This window comes from Emys orbicularis, chromosome 10 (assembly GCF_028017835.1).
Source record: "Emys orbicularis isolate rEmyOrb1 chromosome 10, rEmyOrb1.hap1, whole genome shotgun sequence".
In the NCBI taxonomy this organism is placed as follows: domain Eukaryota; kingdom Metazoa; phylum Chordata; order Testudines; family Emydidae; genus Emys; species Emys orbicularis.
In genome coordinates this window covers 71,610,783-71,625,439 of record NC_088692.1, presented here as the reverse complement: position 1 = coordinate 71,625,439, position 14,657 = coordinate 71,610,783, and the positions used below count along the sequence as shown (strand labels likewise).

At 41.8% G+C, this 14,657-nt stretch overlaps 1 protein-coding gene across 1 annotated transcript in view; it reads right to left on the bottom strand.

Annotated features, from left to right (window-relative positions):
- The window catches only part of TRPM7 (transient receptor potential cation channel subfamily M member 7), a 127,776-nt gene extending 118,051 nt beyond the window's left edge, over positions 1-9,725 (bottom strand). Inside the window, exon 1 of the mRNA XM_065412022.1 lies at positions 9,687-9,725. Coding sequence (XP_065268094.1) covers positions 9,687-9,689 — 3 coding nt within the window. The 5' untranslated portion in view covers positions 9,690-9,725. The remainder of the gene's footprint in view (positions 1-9,686) is intronic.
- Between the last annotated feature and the right edge of the window lie 4,932 nt (positions 9,726-14,657).

Genomic DNA, 14,657 nt, shown 5'->3' with positions numbered 1-14,657 from the left:
TTAAAACAGGAATTCTTGCCCTTATAAATTCCTGCGTTTTTCCAAGAAGTGCAGATTTGACAAGAAGCGATTCTCTCCTTGTAGTATTTGCACAATGATTTGTTTTTTAAAGGAAGAAAAAAGCAGATCTTGGATTTCAGCTGTCAAGCATACAAGAAATCCTAAAAAATGCATCAAGCACTTACAAGCCGACTATACAATGACAGCAGCAGCAAGTTCCTCCATCACCTCTAGATATATTTTGGCATTAATACCAAACAAGATGGAAGTATGACAGGAGTGACTGCAGAAAATCTAGAAGCCGAGGAAACAACCAACCATTTGGGCAGGGAAAGGTAAGAAGAACTACGGCATGATATCAAATTCAAGCTATCACACTTGCCATTTTGATTTTGACTGAGTTAGGTGAACATATTTTTTCCACTGTGAAAAAGTGCATATTTACCATATTAAACCAGGACTAGCAGTGTTCATGGAGAAAGGCATAAGTCTATGAGTTATCCTACCTATAACTATAATTGAAAAGAAATTTACATGAATGAATTCCTGCTTGTGTCAAAAATCACAAGAATGTGATGTTACATTACCCTTACAAAAGTGTAAGAAAGAAAGACAAGGAGCTACTTTAGAATAGCAGCAAGTGGCATCAGTTTGTCCTTTATTTAGGACAGGGGTTCTCAAACTGGGGGTCGGGACCCCTCAGGGGGTCACAAGGTTATTATATGGGGGGGGTCGCAAGCTATCAGCCTCCACCCCAAACCCCGTTTTGCCTCCAGCATTTATAATGGTGTTAAATATAATAAAAAGTGTTTTTAAATTTATAAGGGGAGGGAGGTCGCACTCAGAGGCTTGCTATGTGAAAGGGGTCACCAGTACAAAAGTTTGAGAACCACTGATTTAGGACTTATAAATGAGCTAGTCTTTGAGGAAAAACTTTTGAAATTACATGGTACATATTTCAATGATATTATTCCCTAAATAAAATTAACATGCAAGTAATGTATAATTTTTCCAGACCTAATTCATAATTTGACACTTAGCTTCAGTAACGTGCAAGAGGCAACTGTTACTGCTACTATAGCAGTTTATCTATGTTAGGTCCTAGACCCTGAGAAAACTTATACATGTGAGATAAGTTTTACACACACACACACACACACACACACAGTTTTTCTTCCATTGGTTTCATTCAAAGAAAACCTTGTCTAGTTTTGATATCATATCGGTGTCAAATAATTTTAATATTTTTGTATATAAAAACAGCGTGTGAAAAACCAGAAAAAGCTACCTATAATAAAATGTCACAGTTTAATGCGAGTTCACTGGGAAGACAGAGGTAGACAAATATAATTAAGACATTTCACCAAAAATATTAAAAAGTGTTTTAATCTCAGTACATTATTATTAATGTAATAGAGAATTCTCAAAATTTTAAGAAAGCACTCTAGTTTTCAGAGCCAGGACTGGAACCCTGGACCACTAGTTCCAATACATATAGGCCTCCATTACTTGAGACAATTAACAGATGTATCAGCCATGTTGGCACCCATACTTTTTTCATGCTGTTGCCAATCAGTAGAGGGCACCATGCTCACAAACTGTGCCCAATCCTTTTCCTACTGAAATCAATGTCAAATAAAACAAGAAAACCTCATATTGAAGTCAATGGAAACAGGACTGGACTCAAAAACTATCCATAACTACAACCTATTTTTTTCACATATATACAGTGTGCAAGTTGAAGACATTTGAGTATGCAAAAAGTTTGAAAGGGTAGTAGTAAGCTTTTTAAAAACAAGGTCAGGCAAAGACCATTAAAACAAAATCATTTTCAAATTAGAGGGTTTTTTTAAGTGACTTGAAACAAGTCAAACTTTGCAGAAACATTGTCAGAGTAAAAAGAACAGGAGTACTTGTGGCACCTTAGAGACTAACAAATTTATTAGAGCATAAGCTTTCGTGGGCTACAACCCACTTCTTCGGATGCATATAGAGTGAAACATATATTGAAGAGATATATATACACACACATACAGAGAGCATGAACAGGTGGGAGTTGTCTTACCAACTCTGAGAGGCCAATTAAGTAAGAGAAAAAAAACTTTTGAAGTGATAATCAAGATGGCTCAGTACAGACAGTTTGATAAGAAGCAAGTGTGAAAATATTTACAAGGGGAGATAGATTCAATGTTTGTAATGGCTCAGCCATTCCCAGTCTTTATTTAATCCTGTGTTGATTGTGTCTAGTTTGCATATCAATTCCAGCTCAGCAGTCTCTCGTTGGAGTCTGTTTTTGAAGTTTTTCTGTTTTAAGATAGCCACCCGCAGGTCTGTCATAGAATGGCCAGAGTAAATCTGGCAGTTTACAGGCCATACCAGTCTTGGGGATAAAATAGGATTTTATAATGGAACCTGGCTGCTCAGCATGGATGCCAAGACCCTGAGTAAGTTAAGATTTCCTGTAGATCTATAGAAATAGAGCTACAACAAGCACTTTAAAACTGTGTAAACCCCTCTGATCATGCAGTGAATTCAAAGCCCTAAACAAAGAAGGTATGCTACTAGTGCTACAAAGGTGCTATTCACACTACTAGAAGTATGTCAGCGCCTTCATAAATATCTGTATTTTTCAAAGTTAACCAGAAAGTAAATCAACTAGCAATTTTGTGTGCATACTTCTGTTGATATCCAAACCCAGTCATTTTTCCTAATGAGTAGGCGACAGAATCAATTCTGCCATTTTAAGATTTTAGATGCCTTTTTGTACACCTGTTTTAAAAAAACCATTCAGTTTAAACATTAAAAAGACGGGAGAGAATAAACCTTAGCAAAATTACCTTGAGTATATACTGTACCTATATTTCCATAAAGTATTATCATGGTAGCACATGACCTAATTATGTAACGTGCACAGGATGCTGGAACTAATCCAAGTGAACCCTTTGTTTTATCTGACCCATAAAGTATGATTCTCCAACCACAACTACAGATTTAGTCAAGAGAGTAACATCTATTCTGGTCCATCTGGTATATAATGCACATTTTATAGCCTCATGTGAGAGACTGGGGGAGGGGGTTAAAATAAAAGCTACATAATAATGCCAAGCTCCTGTGACAAACCAGTAAGACCCATGTCTATGGTGTACATTTTTGAATAGTGATGTTATTCAAAAATCATGAGCCATATTTAGAAATTCCTTGATTTTTCAATTTTTTATGACCTTAACGTTATTTAAAACAGTTTGTGTTTGGGGGATGGAGGTATTAAGCACAGACACTGATGAGCAGGAAATAATCAGTTTCTTGTCAGTTTACACCTAAATTCACTCTTCCAAATAAATAAATGCAAGGCTAGTGTACACAAAGTCCCAAACAGTTGTTAATTTATATAGAACAGCGGTTCTCAAAACTGTGGGTTGGGACTTGGACTTAGACTTGCTGGCTTAGACTTGCTACAGCCCGGGGCTGAAGCCTGAGCCCCACTGCCCAGTGCCAAAGCTGAAGCTCAAGGGCTTCAGTCCTGGGTGGCAGAGCTCAGGTTACAGGCCTCTGCCTGGGGCTGAAACCCTTGGACTTCAGCTTTGCCCCTCATCCCCCTTCCAGAGTGGTGGGGCTCTGGCTTTGCCCGCCCACCCACCCACCCAAGACAGTGGGGCTCAGGCTTTGGTCCCCCCTCCTGGGGTTGTGTAGTAATTTTTGTTGTCAGAAAGGGGTCGCAGTGCAATGAAGTTTGAGAACCCCTGATATAGAACTTTTTACTTCACAAACTAATTATAAATCAAAATAATGTGTCACTCGGGGGGTGAGCGACGTAGCTTACATTGACCTAGCGCGGTGTCTACACCATGCTATGTTGATGGGAGATGCTCTCCTGCCGACTTAGCTTCCACCTCTCAGGGAAGTAGAGTACTGAAGTTGACAGGAGAGCATTCTCCTATCAACTTATCGCGTCTTCACCAGACTCATTAAATCGCCAATTTAGCGGGATAGGGTAGAAAAGCCCTAAGAGACAAACAAGTGGGCTGAGCTGGGGCGCACTGGAGGCAAGGTAAAAAATACAACAGGATGTGCATAATTCTCAGCCATTCGGCAGCAGTGATCACAACTTTCCATTTGCCCAGTTGCTACCTCATTTGAATTTCTGTATGTATTGCAGCAGAGGTGAATTTTAGGAGGGAGCTGAAGCAGATTAAGGTGGTGGCTTCTTGGATTTTGACTGGGAGTTTTTCCCCACTCATGAGGCGCACACTAAGAGTAAGTGCATAAGTGCTTGTCAGAAAAATAGGTGGTCAAGGCTGGCATCTTTAGCAGAGCAAAAGTGAGTCAACCTTGCCACAACACAACAGGCTGGATAGAAAGGAGAAGTTTATGTTTGGTACAATGGAGGAGGGTAGCCAATGAAAGGACTTGGGAGGAGGAGCATCACAGCAACAAGCCAAGAAGATTATTTTAGCAGTCACATTTTGAATGGACTTGTGGGGAGGCAAGGTTGCAGGCATCCAAGCCAGAGAAAGAGACTACAGTGGTAAAGTAACAAGACGCACAGATGTAGTAAGCTGCCTGGTACTCAATTTATCTACTCAAAAGTTGGCTGCCTGGATTTGAACCAGCGGTCTTAAGGCAAATAAGTATTTTTAACAGTACTTCAGCATCTACCTAGATACCCAAACCACTTAAATGTGTGCCATCCTGAGATATGTTACTAAGCAAAGAGTTGCAAAATTACTTAATATTCACGTTATTCTAAATAAACTAAATATTCAATAATGTTTCAAATTATTTTAATACGTGAGAGGCACAAATATAAAAGCCGAATCAAAGCCCCCCATCAAAAAAAAATAAAATAAAATAAAAAGATTGTGCACAGTGAAAGTTTTTAAAAAATTATTTCAAACACTGGTCACTGCAAGATTGGAGAAAACATATCCAGGCATTGCATCTTGTTTTGTTTTCTTGCTGTCGACTAGAAAATATGACAGCTTTCCTAAGTAGCATTAGCTACACCTTTTCTTGTAATTTTAAGCAGATATTCACCCCACTGCTCAACTCCCCCCCCCCCCCCTTAGAAGAGAATTATTTAAACTGGAAATTGGATACATTATCTCAAAGACAATAAGTTATTCCGGACAACATGCACCATTTTACTGCCAACTTGCATTACTAACTCTACTTCAGACTTGCAACAATAAACAAAAAAGTTAATGTTTCACCAGATCAATACAGCATGCAAATACTATAATAAAAGTAGACAGCACTGAAGCAAAGAAGAGATTTCAAAAGAAATAAATTCATCAGTAAAATATATCCTTTTTTGGGTAAAATATACTAAAGGATCATTTCCTTGCCTTCCTCTTTCAAATTTTAAAGCAGAATTCACAAATACCAAACCTCTCTGTTCAATACTGAATTAGTATCCGCATCTTGTAGTCACAATCTAAACTATATTCAAATATTGCTTAAAGGGACACAGTCAGAGTATAAGTGTTCTTCCCTCCCACTGATTTATATAATAGTCTTTCCATCAAGGAGAAAGAAACAAAACTGACTACAGTAGAACCTCAGAGTTATGAGCAACAGAGTTTCAAACTGACAAGTCAACCACACACCTCATTTGGAACCGGAAGTACGCAATCAGGCAGCAGAGACAAAAAACAGTGCAGTACTGTGTTAAATGTAAGTACTAAAAAAAATAAAGGGAAAGCAGCATTTTTCTCTGCATAATAAAGTTTCAAAGCTATATTAAGTCAATGTTCAGGTGTAAACTTTTGAAAGAACCACCATAATGTTTTGTTCAGTTACAAACAACCATCATTCCCGAGGTGTTAGTAACTCTGAGGTTCTACTGTATACAAAGTGCTGTCACAAATTACCTATAAATTGTAAACAAAGTGAATATATCGAGGGGGTTTTTTAAACCACACTTCTTAGCAAGCCACAGGTGCTATTTGCAACAACAGAGGTACAATGTTTTCAAACAAATGTGGTCATCAAGCTGATTGTTTCATTTTAATAAAAACATAAAACCACCATTAATAATCTTACCCTTTGAAACAAATAGGTGTGGGACATTCTTTTGTTTTAAATAATGTGGAATTGGAGTATTCCATGTTCGTCTGTTTATTTACTGAGCACAAAGAAATACACATCCTCTGTCTTTGCCTCAAAAAGTTTACAATCTAAGTGACACAACACAATGAAGGGAAAACAAAACAGTAGAGTGGGGAAGGAGAGAAAGTAAACACAGCAACAAGATTACATAATTACTCAACAAAAGCGTATGTATGAACTCCTTATGCTGTTAGGTCCCAGGTTCAATACCCACAGGCTAGTTGTAACCCAAAAACATAAACCTCTACTCCTCAAGCCAAAGGACCAGGTCTGTTAACTGAGGCTATGTCTACACTGCAGCTTATGTCAGCATAATATATGTCACTCAGGGGTGTGAATAAACTACCCCCCCGAGCAACGTAAGTTACATTGACAGCTACTGCCACTCTCGCAGGGGCTGAAGTAGCTAAGCTAAGCTGCTGTAAACTCTCTGAGGCTACAGCTACACTAGAAAGTAACAAGATTCAACACCTCTCTCTTTATATTTATGTGTCTAGTCTCTCTACTAGAGGGGCACAAAAAGCCACATTGTGTTAGCATTACAATATAGGTGGGTTTTAAGAAGGACTCTGAAGGAGAAGAGGGATGCGGATTTGTACTGCATCAGTTTAAGGAAGGGAAGGCAAGGTACCGAAAAACAGTAAAGATGATTGTGGAAGAAGCAGATGAACGGGGCATCCAGGTTTGTTATCATTAGTGGAGCAGAGAAGTCAGGGCCAACATGATAAGAAACAAAGTTGGATAAGCAGACAGAGGGAATTATGCAGAGTCTCAAAGACCAGGACAAGAAGCTTAAATTGAAATGTGACAGACTAGACCAGGGGTCGGCAACATTCGGCACGCGGCTCGCCAGGGTAAGCACCCTGGCGGGCCGGGCCAGGTCAGGTTTATTTACCTGCTGACGCGGCAGGTTCGGCCGATCGCGGCCCCCACTGGCCGCGGTTCGCCGTCCCGGGCCAATGGGGGCGGCGAGAAGTGGCGCAGGCGAGCGATGTGCTGGCCATGGCGTCTCGCCGCCCCCATTGGCCCGGGACGGCAAACCGCGGCCAGTGGGGGCCGCGATCGGCCGAACCTGCCGCGTCAGCAGGTAAATAAAATTGGCCCGGCCCGCCAGGGTGCTTACCCTGGCGAGCCGCGTGCCGAACGTTGCCGACCGCTGGACTAGACAGAGCCAGTGGAGAGGTCCATAGAGGGAGGAGAATTACATGGTCAGATTTTAAAATAAACATTTTCACTTACACTACTTTGTCATATCTCCCTGCCGAATGAGAAGTCACATGTTAAACTGCCTTCAGACATTTCCAGTTTAATGAGAATTATGAAAACAAGAACAGCAAAAGATAAAAGGAGCAGATGAACATCCAACCTGAAGCCTGCTAATACAACAAAATAGCCCCCCCGCCCTTGCACAACAGATTAGAAAGTGTCCCAAACTGAAACAAATTTAACTGAAAACACTTAAGCACTTGAATAACTGTAGTCATGGAGTAATCATATTGATTTCTAACTTACTCATCAATTTAAGTGTTTTCACGATCAGGGCCTAAATACATACCAAGTTTTTCTAGTATTAACTCTTCAGAAATTTAAAATATTCTATAAAGGATTTGGCTGTTTAAGAACATCTTGAATTTAGCACAAAATATTTTTTTAAATAAAACATTCTGTGCAAATTAACTTGTAAAATATTTTTTTCTGAATATAATGAAAGATTTGACAAACACCAACGAAAGCAGAAGGTATAAGATACTATAATGTATCTACTACACTGCCAGAAAATAAATAAGTCAGCTAATGCTAATTCAACCCAGAAACCTGTGACAGTTAAGGATCAATTTGCTGTACAGTCACAGTATGTAACAGGAATAACAAATACAGGATGAAACTTTGTGATGCAATCTCTCAACTCATCAAATCTAGGTCCCAATATTTAAAAGAGAGAAGTCTAATTTTCAGCATCTGTCCTAGAATTTCTAAGTCTTACATTTGTACTAGTAAGAGAGGCATAACATTTGTGTATAGAAATGTACAATATACTAGGTGAGAATCAACATGGTTTCACACAATAAGTCACGTTATAAAACATTTTTTAAATTAAAAACATTGGTCTAGATAGTGGTAAACAATAGATTTAATATTCTATTTGGATTTTCGAAATGCTTTTGAAACAGTTCCACATGATGGATTACTGTATCAACTCTAAGTATCAGCTACGCAATTAACAGATTAGTAATTAAAAACAGAAGGTTCAAATTAAAATTGTGTATTCTTTGCAGAAGGCTGTAAGTAGCAATATCTTACTAGAGTGCAGGTCCTAATATAGAGCCCTGTATTTTTATTATTTACATAAAGTTATGACATGTAAGAATTAAATAGGGAGGAAAAATTAAAATGGAGGAATGGTTAAGTCTCAGAAAGATATAGCTGTGTACAAAATAATTCTGATTGACTAGGCAAATGATTAAAGGGGTACATTATTAAAGATCATGTGTCACAATGGAGTAATATCCTTGAATAGAAACAAGACCCAAACAAGCAGTTTGAGAAAAGGGGTTGAACTGATAGACCCAAGATTCAAATTCTTAGTACGGTATGCAGCAATAATACAACGTTGGCTTATATCAAGAGGAACATGTGATTAGGCTTGGCAGAATTCAATTTTCATAATTTTGACAGATATTATCAATGTTTATGTTTAAGTTTTTTTATTAACATTTTCAGTTGTGCAAAATTATGGGTTTTAAGCATTTTTTCCAATTTATAGCTATTTAAGTTTTCACAGTTGCAACAAAGGGGAGGGGCGAAAATTATTATTTAATGACAGTAGATGTTAAGATTTAAGAAGTTAAAGCTTCAGAACCTTTACAAACACAAACTGTCAACATCACATGTTAAAATATACAAATCAAACTCCAAGATGATCTCAAGCAGCATTTTTCTTTCGATTCCTATTGATGAAAATGTTTGTCATTGGTTTGTGTGGGTATGGAGAAATTGACGCTTACAAAGCCTTCCAAGCAAGCCTACATACGATAAACGCCAGAAAATACTGTGCAACGGCAAGCTCTTGCCTATCTGAAGTATGACGACACCTGGATTATTTAGTCCCCAGAGAGGAGAACGAGACAACACAAATACTGAAAACTAGCAGAGGGTTATTCTGAAACCAAACTCGCTCTGTTTGAGGGCGCAGGGCTAAGGGAGACACCGTCAGCTCCAGGAAACGAAACGTGCAGTCACCTCTCGGAGAGCTGTGCGCCCCTCAGGGCGAGCAGACACCCGGGCGCATCACGACAGAAACACCTGACCCCGTCACTAGCGCGCATCTGACAGCGCGTTGTGAGGCGTCAGTACCCCCCCCCCCCATACCGAACAGCCCCGGGAGCCGGGGGGGGGGGCGGGTTACCTCCATGGGCTAGCCCCATGCCCCGCCAAGGGGGCGGGCGGAAGCGGCCCTGGCCGGCTCGGGCTCGGAGCAGCCGGCGAGGACCGGTTCGCTCCAAGCCGGCGAGCCCACTGCGGTTCCCGGGGCCGAGTCGGAGCTGCGGTGGGACAAGACAAGCCCAGCCCCCCCTCACCATTCTCCTCAGGGTCGGGCTGGGTCTCGGCGCCGGCTCTGGCTCTCCTCGGGCCGGGCTGCTCCTGCTCGTGCTTCGGCGGTGGCGGGGCCTGTCTCCATCTATCGGGGCTGAGCTCGGCGGCTGCGGGGGGCTGGGCAGGGAGAGGCGGGGAGAGGGCAGCGCTCCAGGGACGAGGAGGAGAGCGGGGCGGCTCGAGCTCGGCTCTGCTCCGGGACCCAACGCTGGCGGCGGCGGTCTTGGCCCGGCGGCTCCTTCTCATAATTGTGCGACTCCCCTAGGCCGAGGGCAGCAGCGCTGCCGCGTCAGCGCGCACCGCCCCCGGGGGGAGGGAGACGCCGGGCTTCCTCCCTCCCTCCGCCTGAGCTGCCGCTGGTCCCCCCCCCCCCCCCCGCGTCTCTTCGCGGCCCCCAACGCCCCTGCCCAGCCCCCTCAGCTCTCCGCACTGCCCGGGCCTCAGGGCTAAGCTCGGCTCGGGCCAGGGTCACCTGAGGGACAAAGACCCACCATGAGGGAAACGCTGCTGCAGCAAATCTGCCCCGCTGGGCTGCTGCCCTGCCGCGTGACTAACTCTCCTGCCAACGTCGCTCATTTCCACTGGGGAAAGTGCTGGGGCACGACGGGCCTTGGGACTAGACTGTGGGTCATTTGAAAGACGCGCCTCGGCTCCAAGACGGAGAAGGTTGTTCCGTGCGTGCCGCGGAGACAGCTGTAGCTGTTCCCAAGCGGCCGCCTCTGCCCAACTCAATGTCCGTGGTGACCCTTACAGCGAGGATCGCAGCCCACCTCTTATCTTCACTACCAAGAAGGGTTTTCCAGCAGAGAGGACAGATCCCAGCGTATGATTGTGGCATGTTGATCTGAGTGTGTTGTGCAGAGTTATTCGCTGCTGTGTATGGGATGAGGAATCATAACAGAATTAGAGATACTTAACAGGTCAGCTGTTCCATCCCACAGAATTGACACTGCTCGGCCTGCAACACTCAGAAGTTCCCCTGGTTAGTGCAGTTGCCTAAAGCCAGCTGTAGTGAGCCCTCTTATTGGGGGGGGGAACCTACAGGGACAGTCCAGCTGGCTTGTACCTTACACTGCTCTTGGAAAGATCAGATGTCAGGTCCCATGTTTCCCCAGTAGCAAGGACTGAGAGGCTAGCTCTCAACTGCTGGAGTGAGGAAATGTCTTGCATCAGCCTTAGCAACTTAACTTACCCTATACAGCATAGCTGGGTCTCAAAGAAGCATTTTAAAACTAAAAAGAAGCTTTTAAAGCTAGCACAGGGATTTGCCAGTTCTCCAACATGGCAACAGTAGGCCCCTCTCAAAGTTTGTTAGAAACCAGTTTAACTGGAACCATATTATTCAAAGGCAAGTCGCTTAACTCCGTTCCTGCTGGGGACCTACAATGCCTATCTCTTAAAATGTTTAAGATTTTTCATGCAAAAACAGTACTAGCTTTGGGGAATGGGTGAGAAGTTTTAGGGCTGATCCCTTGAGGCATCGGTGGCATGCAGAAAGTAGCTGTTCTCAACTCTATTGAAGTTGCTGGGAAATGAGGGTGTTTAGCACCTCAAGGAAGTGATCACTCAGTACATCAAAGAATCAAACCCTAACTGCTGTTTTTCTCAATGTTGATACAAGTGCCTCCATAAAAACCGGTCACTAATATGCACCCAGAAGTTCATAAAGCACCTTACAGTTGGTGTATTTCAAAAGTGAGCGGTGGTATTCAACTTATTTAAATTATGTTTAAAAAAATCTAGTAATCACTGAAGCTTTCCCTGCAGGTTACACCCATATGCTTAGATAAGGGAGAGAATTCTTCATTAACACTATGTTAAAGTGTATGTCACGTGTGTTGGACAAAATTTGCAGAAAAATGTTATTAAGATGATAAAAAAAGTGAACGGTACAGAGTTTAAGCATAGAAGTTTCTGGTTATCAGGGAATAACATACAGATTATCGAGGGTGCAAAGTTTGGTTTAAAATCGGGTAGCATAAAGAATACATAATCTGCAATACTATAGTTGGAACTGATCGCTTTTGTCGGTAATAAGCCCTGTCCCGTTTGTATTGTAAACTCCTCAGGGCAGGAACCTTGTCTTATAGACAAAAAATAAAACTAGCATACTTTGGAATCTATGCCATTAATTTAAAATAAGCAGAATTTCATTATGGATTTTCATGGTAAATCCTCTGTAACAAATCTCAAACTGGAATAATCTGCAGTTTGTTTCCAGGAGATAGCAAAATTGATTTACTAGGCCCAATGCAAAAACACTGAAGTTATTACAGAAGTAGGGGGAGGAGGGGAATCTCAGACTGAGTTGCAGCTAGCCGAGGACCAGATTTTGCCACCTTTATGTACAATGTGTGGTACATTCAAATCAGTGTGACTCAGCGTGAGTAAGGATAGAAGATTTGGATCCTAAACACTTAAGCATACCTAAATGTAGTAGAGAAAACAAATCAAAATACTTTTTCAGGAAACTGATTCATATTCCATAAGAAACAAGCTCTGATGTAATTATATGGAACTGATCTGCAGATATTTCCCTGCACTGACACTCTTGTAGGAAGGTAATGATTTTTCCATTTAAAGTTCCAGTAACAGAGACAAATATCTGTGAGATTAGCAGTGGATAGCATTGTTGTGACAAATCCAGGGGCTGCAAGCAACAGACAAATTTCTGTAACAGTCACACAAACGGATAGCTGGAACTAACATCCTGGTCCTTCAGCTTCCAAGTCACACATCTCTGCAGGTTGAACTGAAGGATAACCAACTACTCACAGGAGCAGTAGGTCTGATGCTCTCTGTGGGCCAGCCACTTTAGAACATCACTCATTCCTACATGCCAAGTGAGCACATAGTGCTGCACCAGGAACTGGTAGCAAGTTGCAACAGATCTGAATACAAGAAGTGGAAGATTGCACCACCTCAGCTCTTTAGTGCTGTCTCCCCAGCAGAGACAGCTGGGTGACACTGACAAGAATGGTGTCCATTTTATTGTAACCAATATGCTGGGTGAGAAAGCACAAAGACTAGCAGCAGAGGCAATCTTCCAGAGGAGTTTCAAGGGCTTTCCATGGGGAAAAGCAGCAAGAATGTGGAATTCCCACCAATGTGGGATTCCCACCAATGCTGTAAGTACTTTTGACACAGAGTGCCTCTATTCTGTCTCCTCCTCTTCATCTCTCTCTCTCATCTCCACAGGTTATACCAGTCAAGGTTACCAAGTTTTGGTTACGACGATTAGGTCACACTCCTCTTCATAAAGTATCATTTTGGGCCAGTCTGGCTTATTTCCCATGCTTATAGCACTGGAACATAGACTCTTGGGGCTTGATTTAAAGTGCTGAAACCCTCAACTCCATCTAAATGCAAAAGAGACTCAGGGAGTTCAGCACCTCTGAAAATCAGACCCTTAATCTATGCACATCCATTTATTTCCTCCTTGCTCTTTTCCACCTTATCACTTTGTTAGCCAGAGAGTATTTAGTATGAATGAATGCGCTCCCTTTGTCATCCTCCTCCTTCCACTTTAAAATCAGCCTAACAAATCTAGACAGCTTTAGCCCAGGAGACTGGCATCTCATGCTGACTTGAAGACAATACAGTCTCCTCTCTCTGCAGAAGGTACAGGTATTTCAATGTGCTGTAAAGCCAAAAGAATCAAGAGGTAGGTAGCTGGAGGCCAAATTAGAACATTGATTGAGACATTCCTGTACAAGCTATCATTTTAGGAGAACATATCTTGAGGCCAGGAATAAACCACATCTTTGTCCTACTGATTCTGCAAAGTTGCAATTAGATTGACAATCTAGCCCTTTGCTAGTTAAACAGTTTGTGATCAGCTGAGAGTAAGATGGGGCAGCCGCTGCTGGAACAGCCTGGGAAGGAGATTGTAATTAAAGGAGTCAGTCTCCCTTTCTCTTTCACCATTGCTCCGGGGAAGCAAGGTCACCTGTTTGTGCGAGGTAGGGGAATAGCATCTCCGCAGAGCCTACTACTCCCCATGCCATGGAACAGATGGTATGAGGTGCAAGGAAGTACCTTGCCCCCTTTAATCCTTTGAGTTTACAAGCAGGATAGCCCACAAATCAGTAGAGTTAGTCACCTAGAAAGAGTCAATTGTTCATAGATCATATATGAAATATTTTGTTTTTATCCCTGATATTCAGACTTCTTTTTTAGATGCAGGTGGTGAGGAGAAATACATTTTCAGGCATTAAAGTAAACTTCAGAATGCCTTAGAAGGTTACACATTTACTAGTTCTAATTAAGGGTTAATGGCTTTCCAACCATAATGCTCGTTAATTTTAGACACCGTTTTTTTCTTCCATGTGAGATGTCCATCGTCAGTTGTCACCTGTGAATAAAGGGAAAATAATTAAACGTCATTTTATATTCCACTAAATTCCACGTCCTTTAGCTGATGCAGTCTACTCTTATCATTAAATTCAAAACAGATGCTTTATTCCTTTCAATTAAGGTCTTTTTTAATCTCATTCTTACATCTGAAAAGCAAACGAACAACCTGTCACTGACTGTTTATTCTGGGCAATTGTTTATTTTGTAATTACCACGGCTACTAGCGAAGCTGAAATATAGCATCACAGTGATCTAATACTTGCCAGAGATTTAGGAATCTCATGCCTACTAGGATTTACATCTCACTAAACCAGTTGTAACTTGATCTCATTGCAATAAAAAGTGCTAAGAGATAATAAGGAGGCTCTTTAAGAATGCCCCTTGTCCCAGTAATGCAATATAATCAGTAACAGAGCAAGCATACAATATTTGGAAAAAGTTGCTTAACTGCTCTCATGTGCATGCAGAAGAAATACTGAGATTCCCATTGAAAGACAAATGGAAATTCCTTCTTCAATAAAAGAAGTGGGTAATTCATGAAGAAGTCTGGTTTTGGATGCATGACCAGTTATACTCAGTGAGCCTATGGATGTACATTT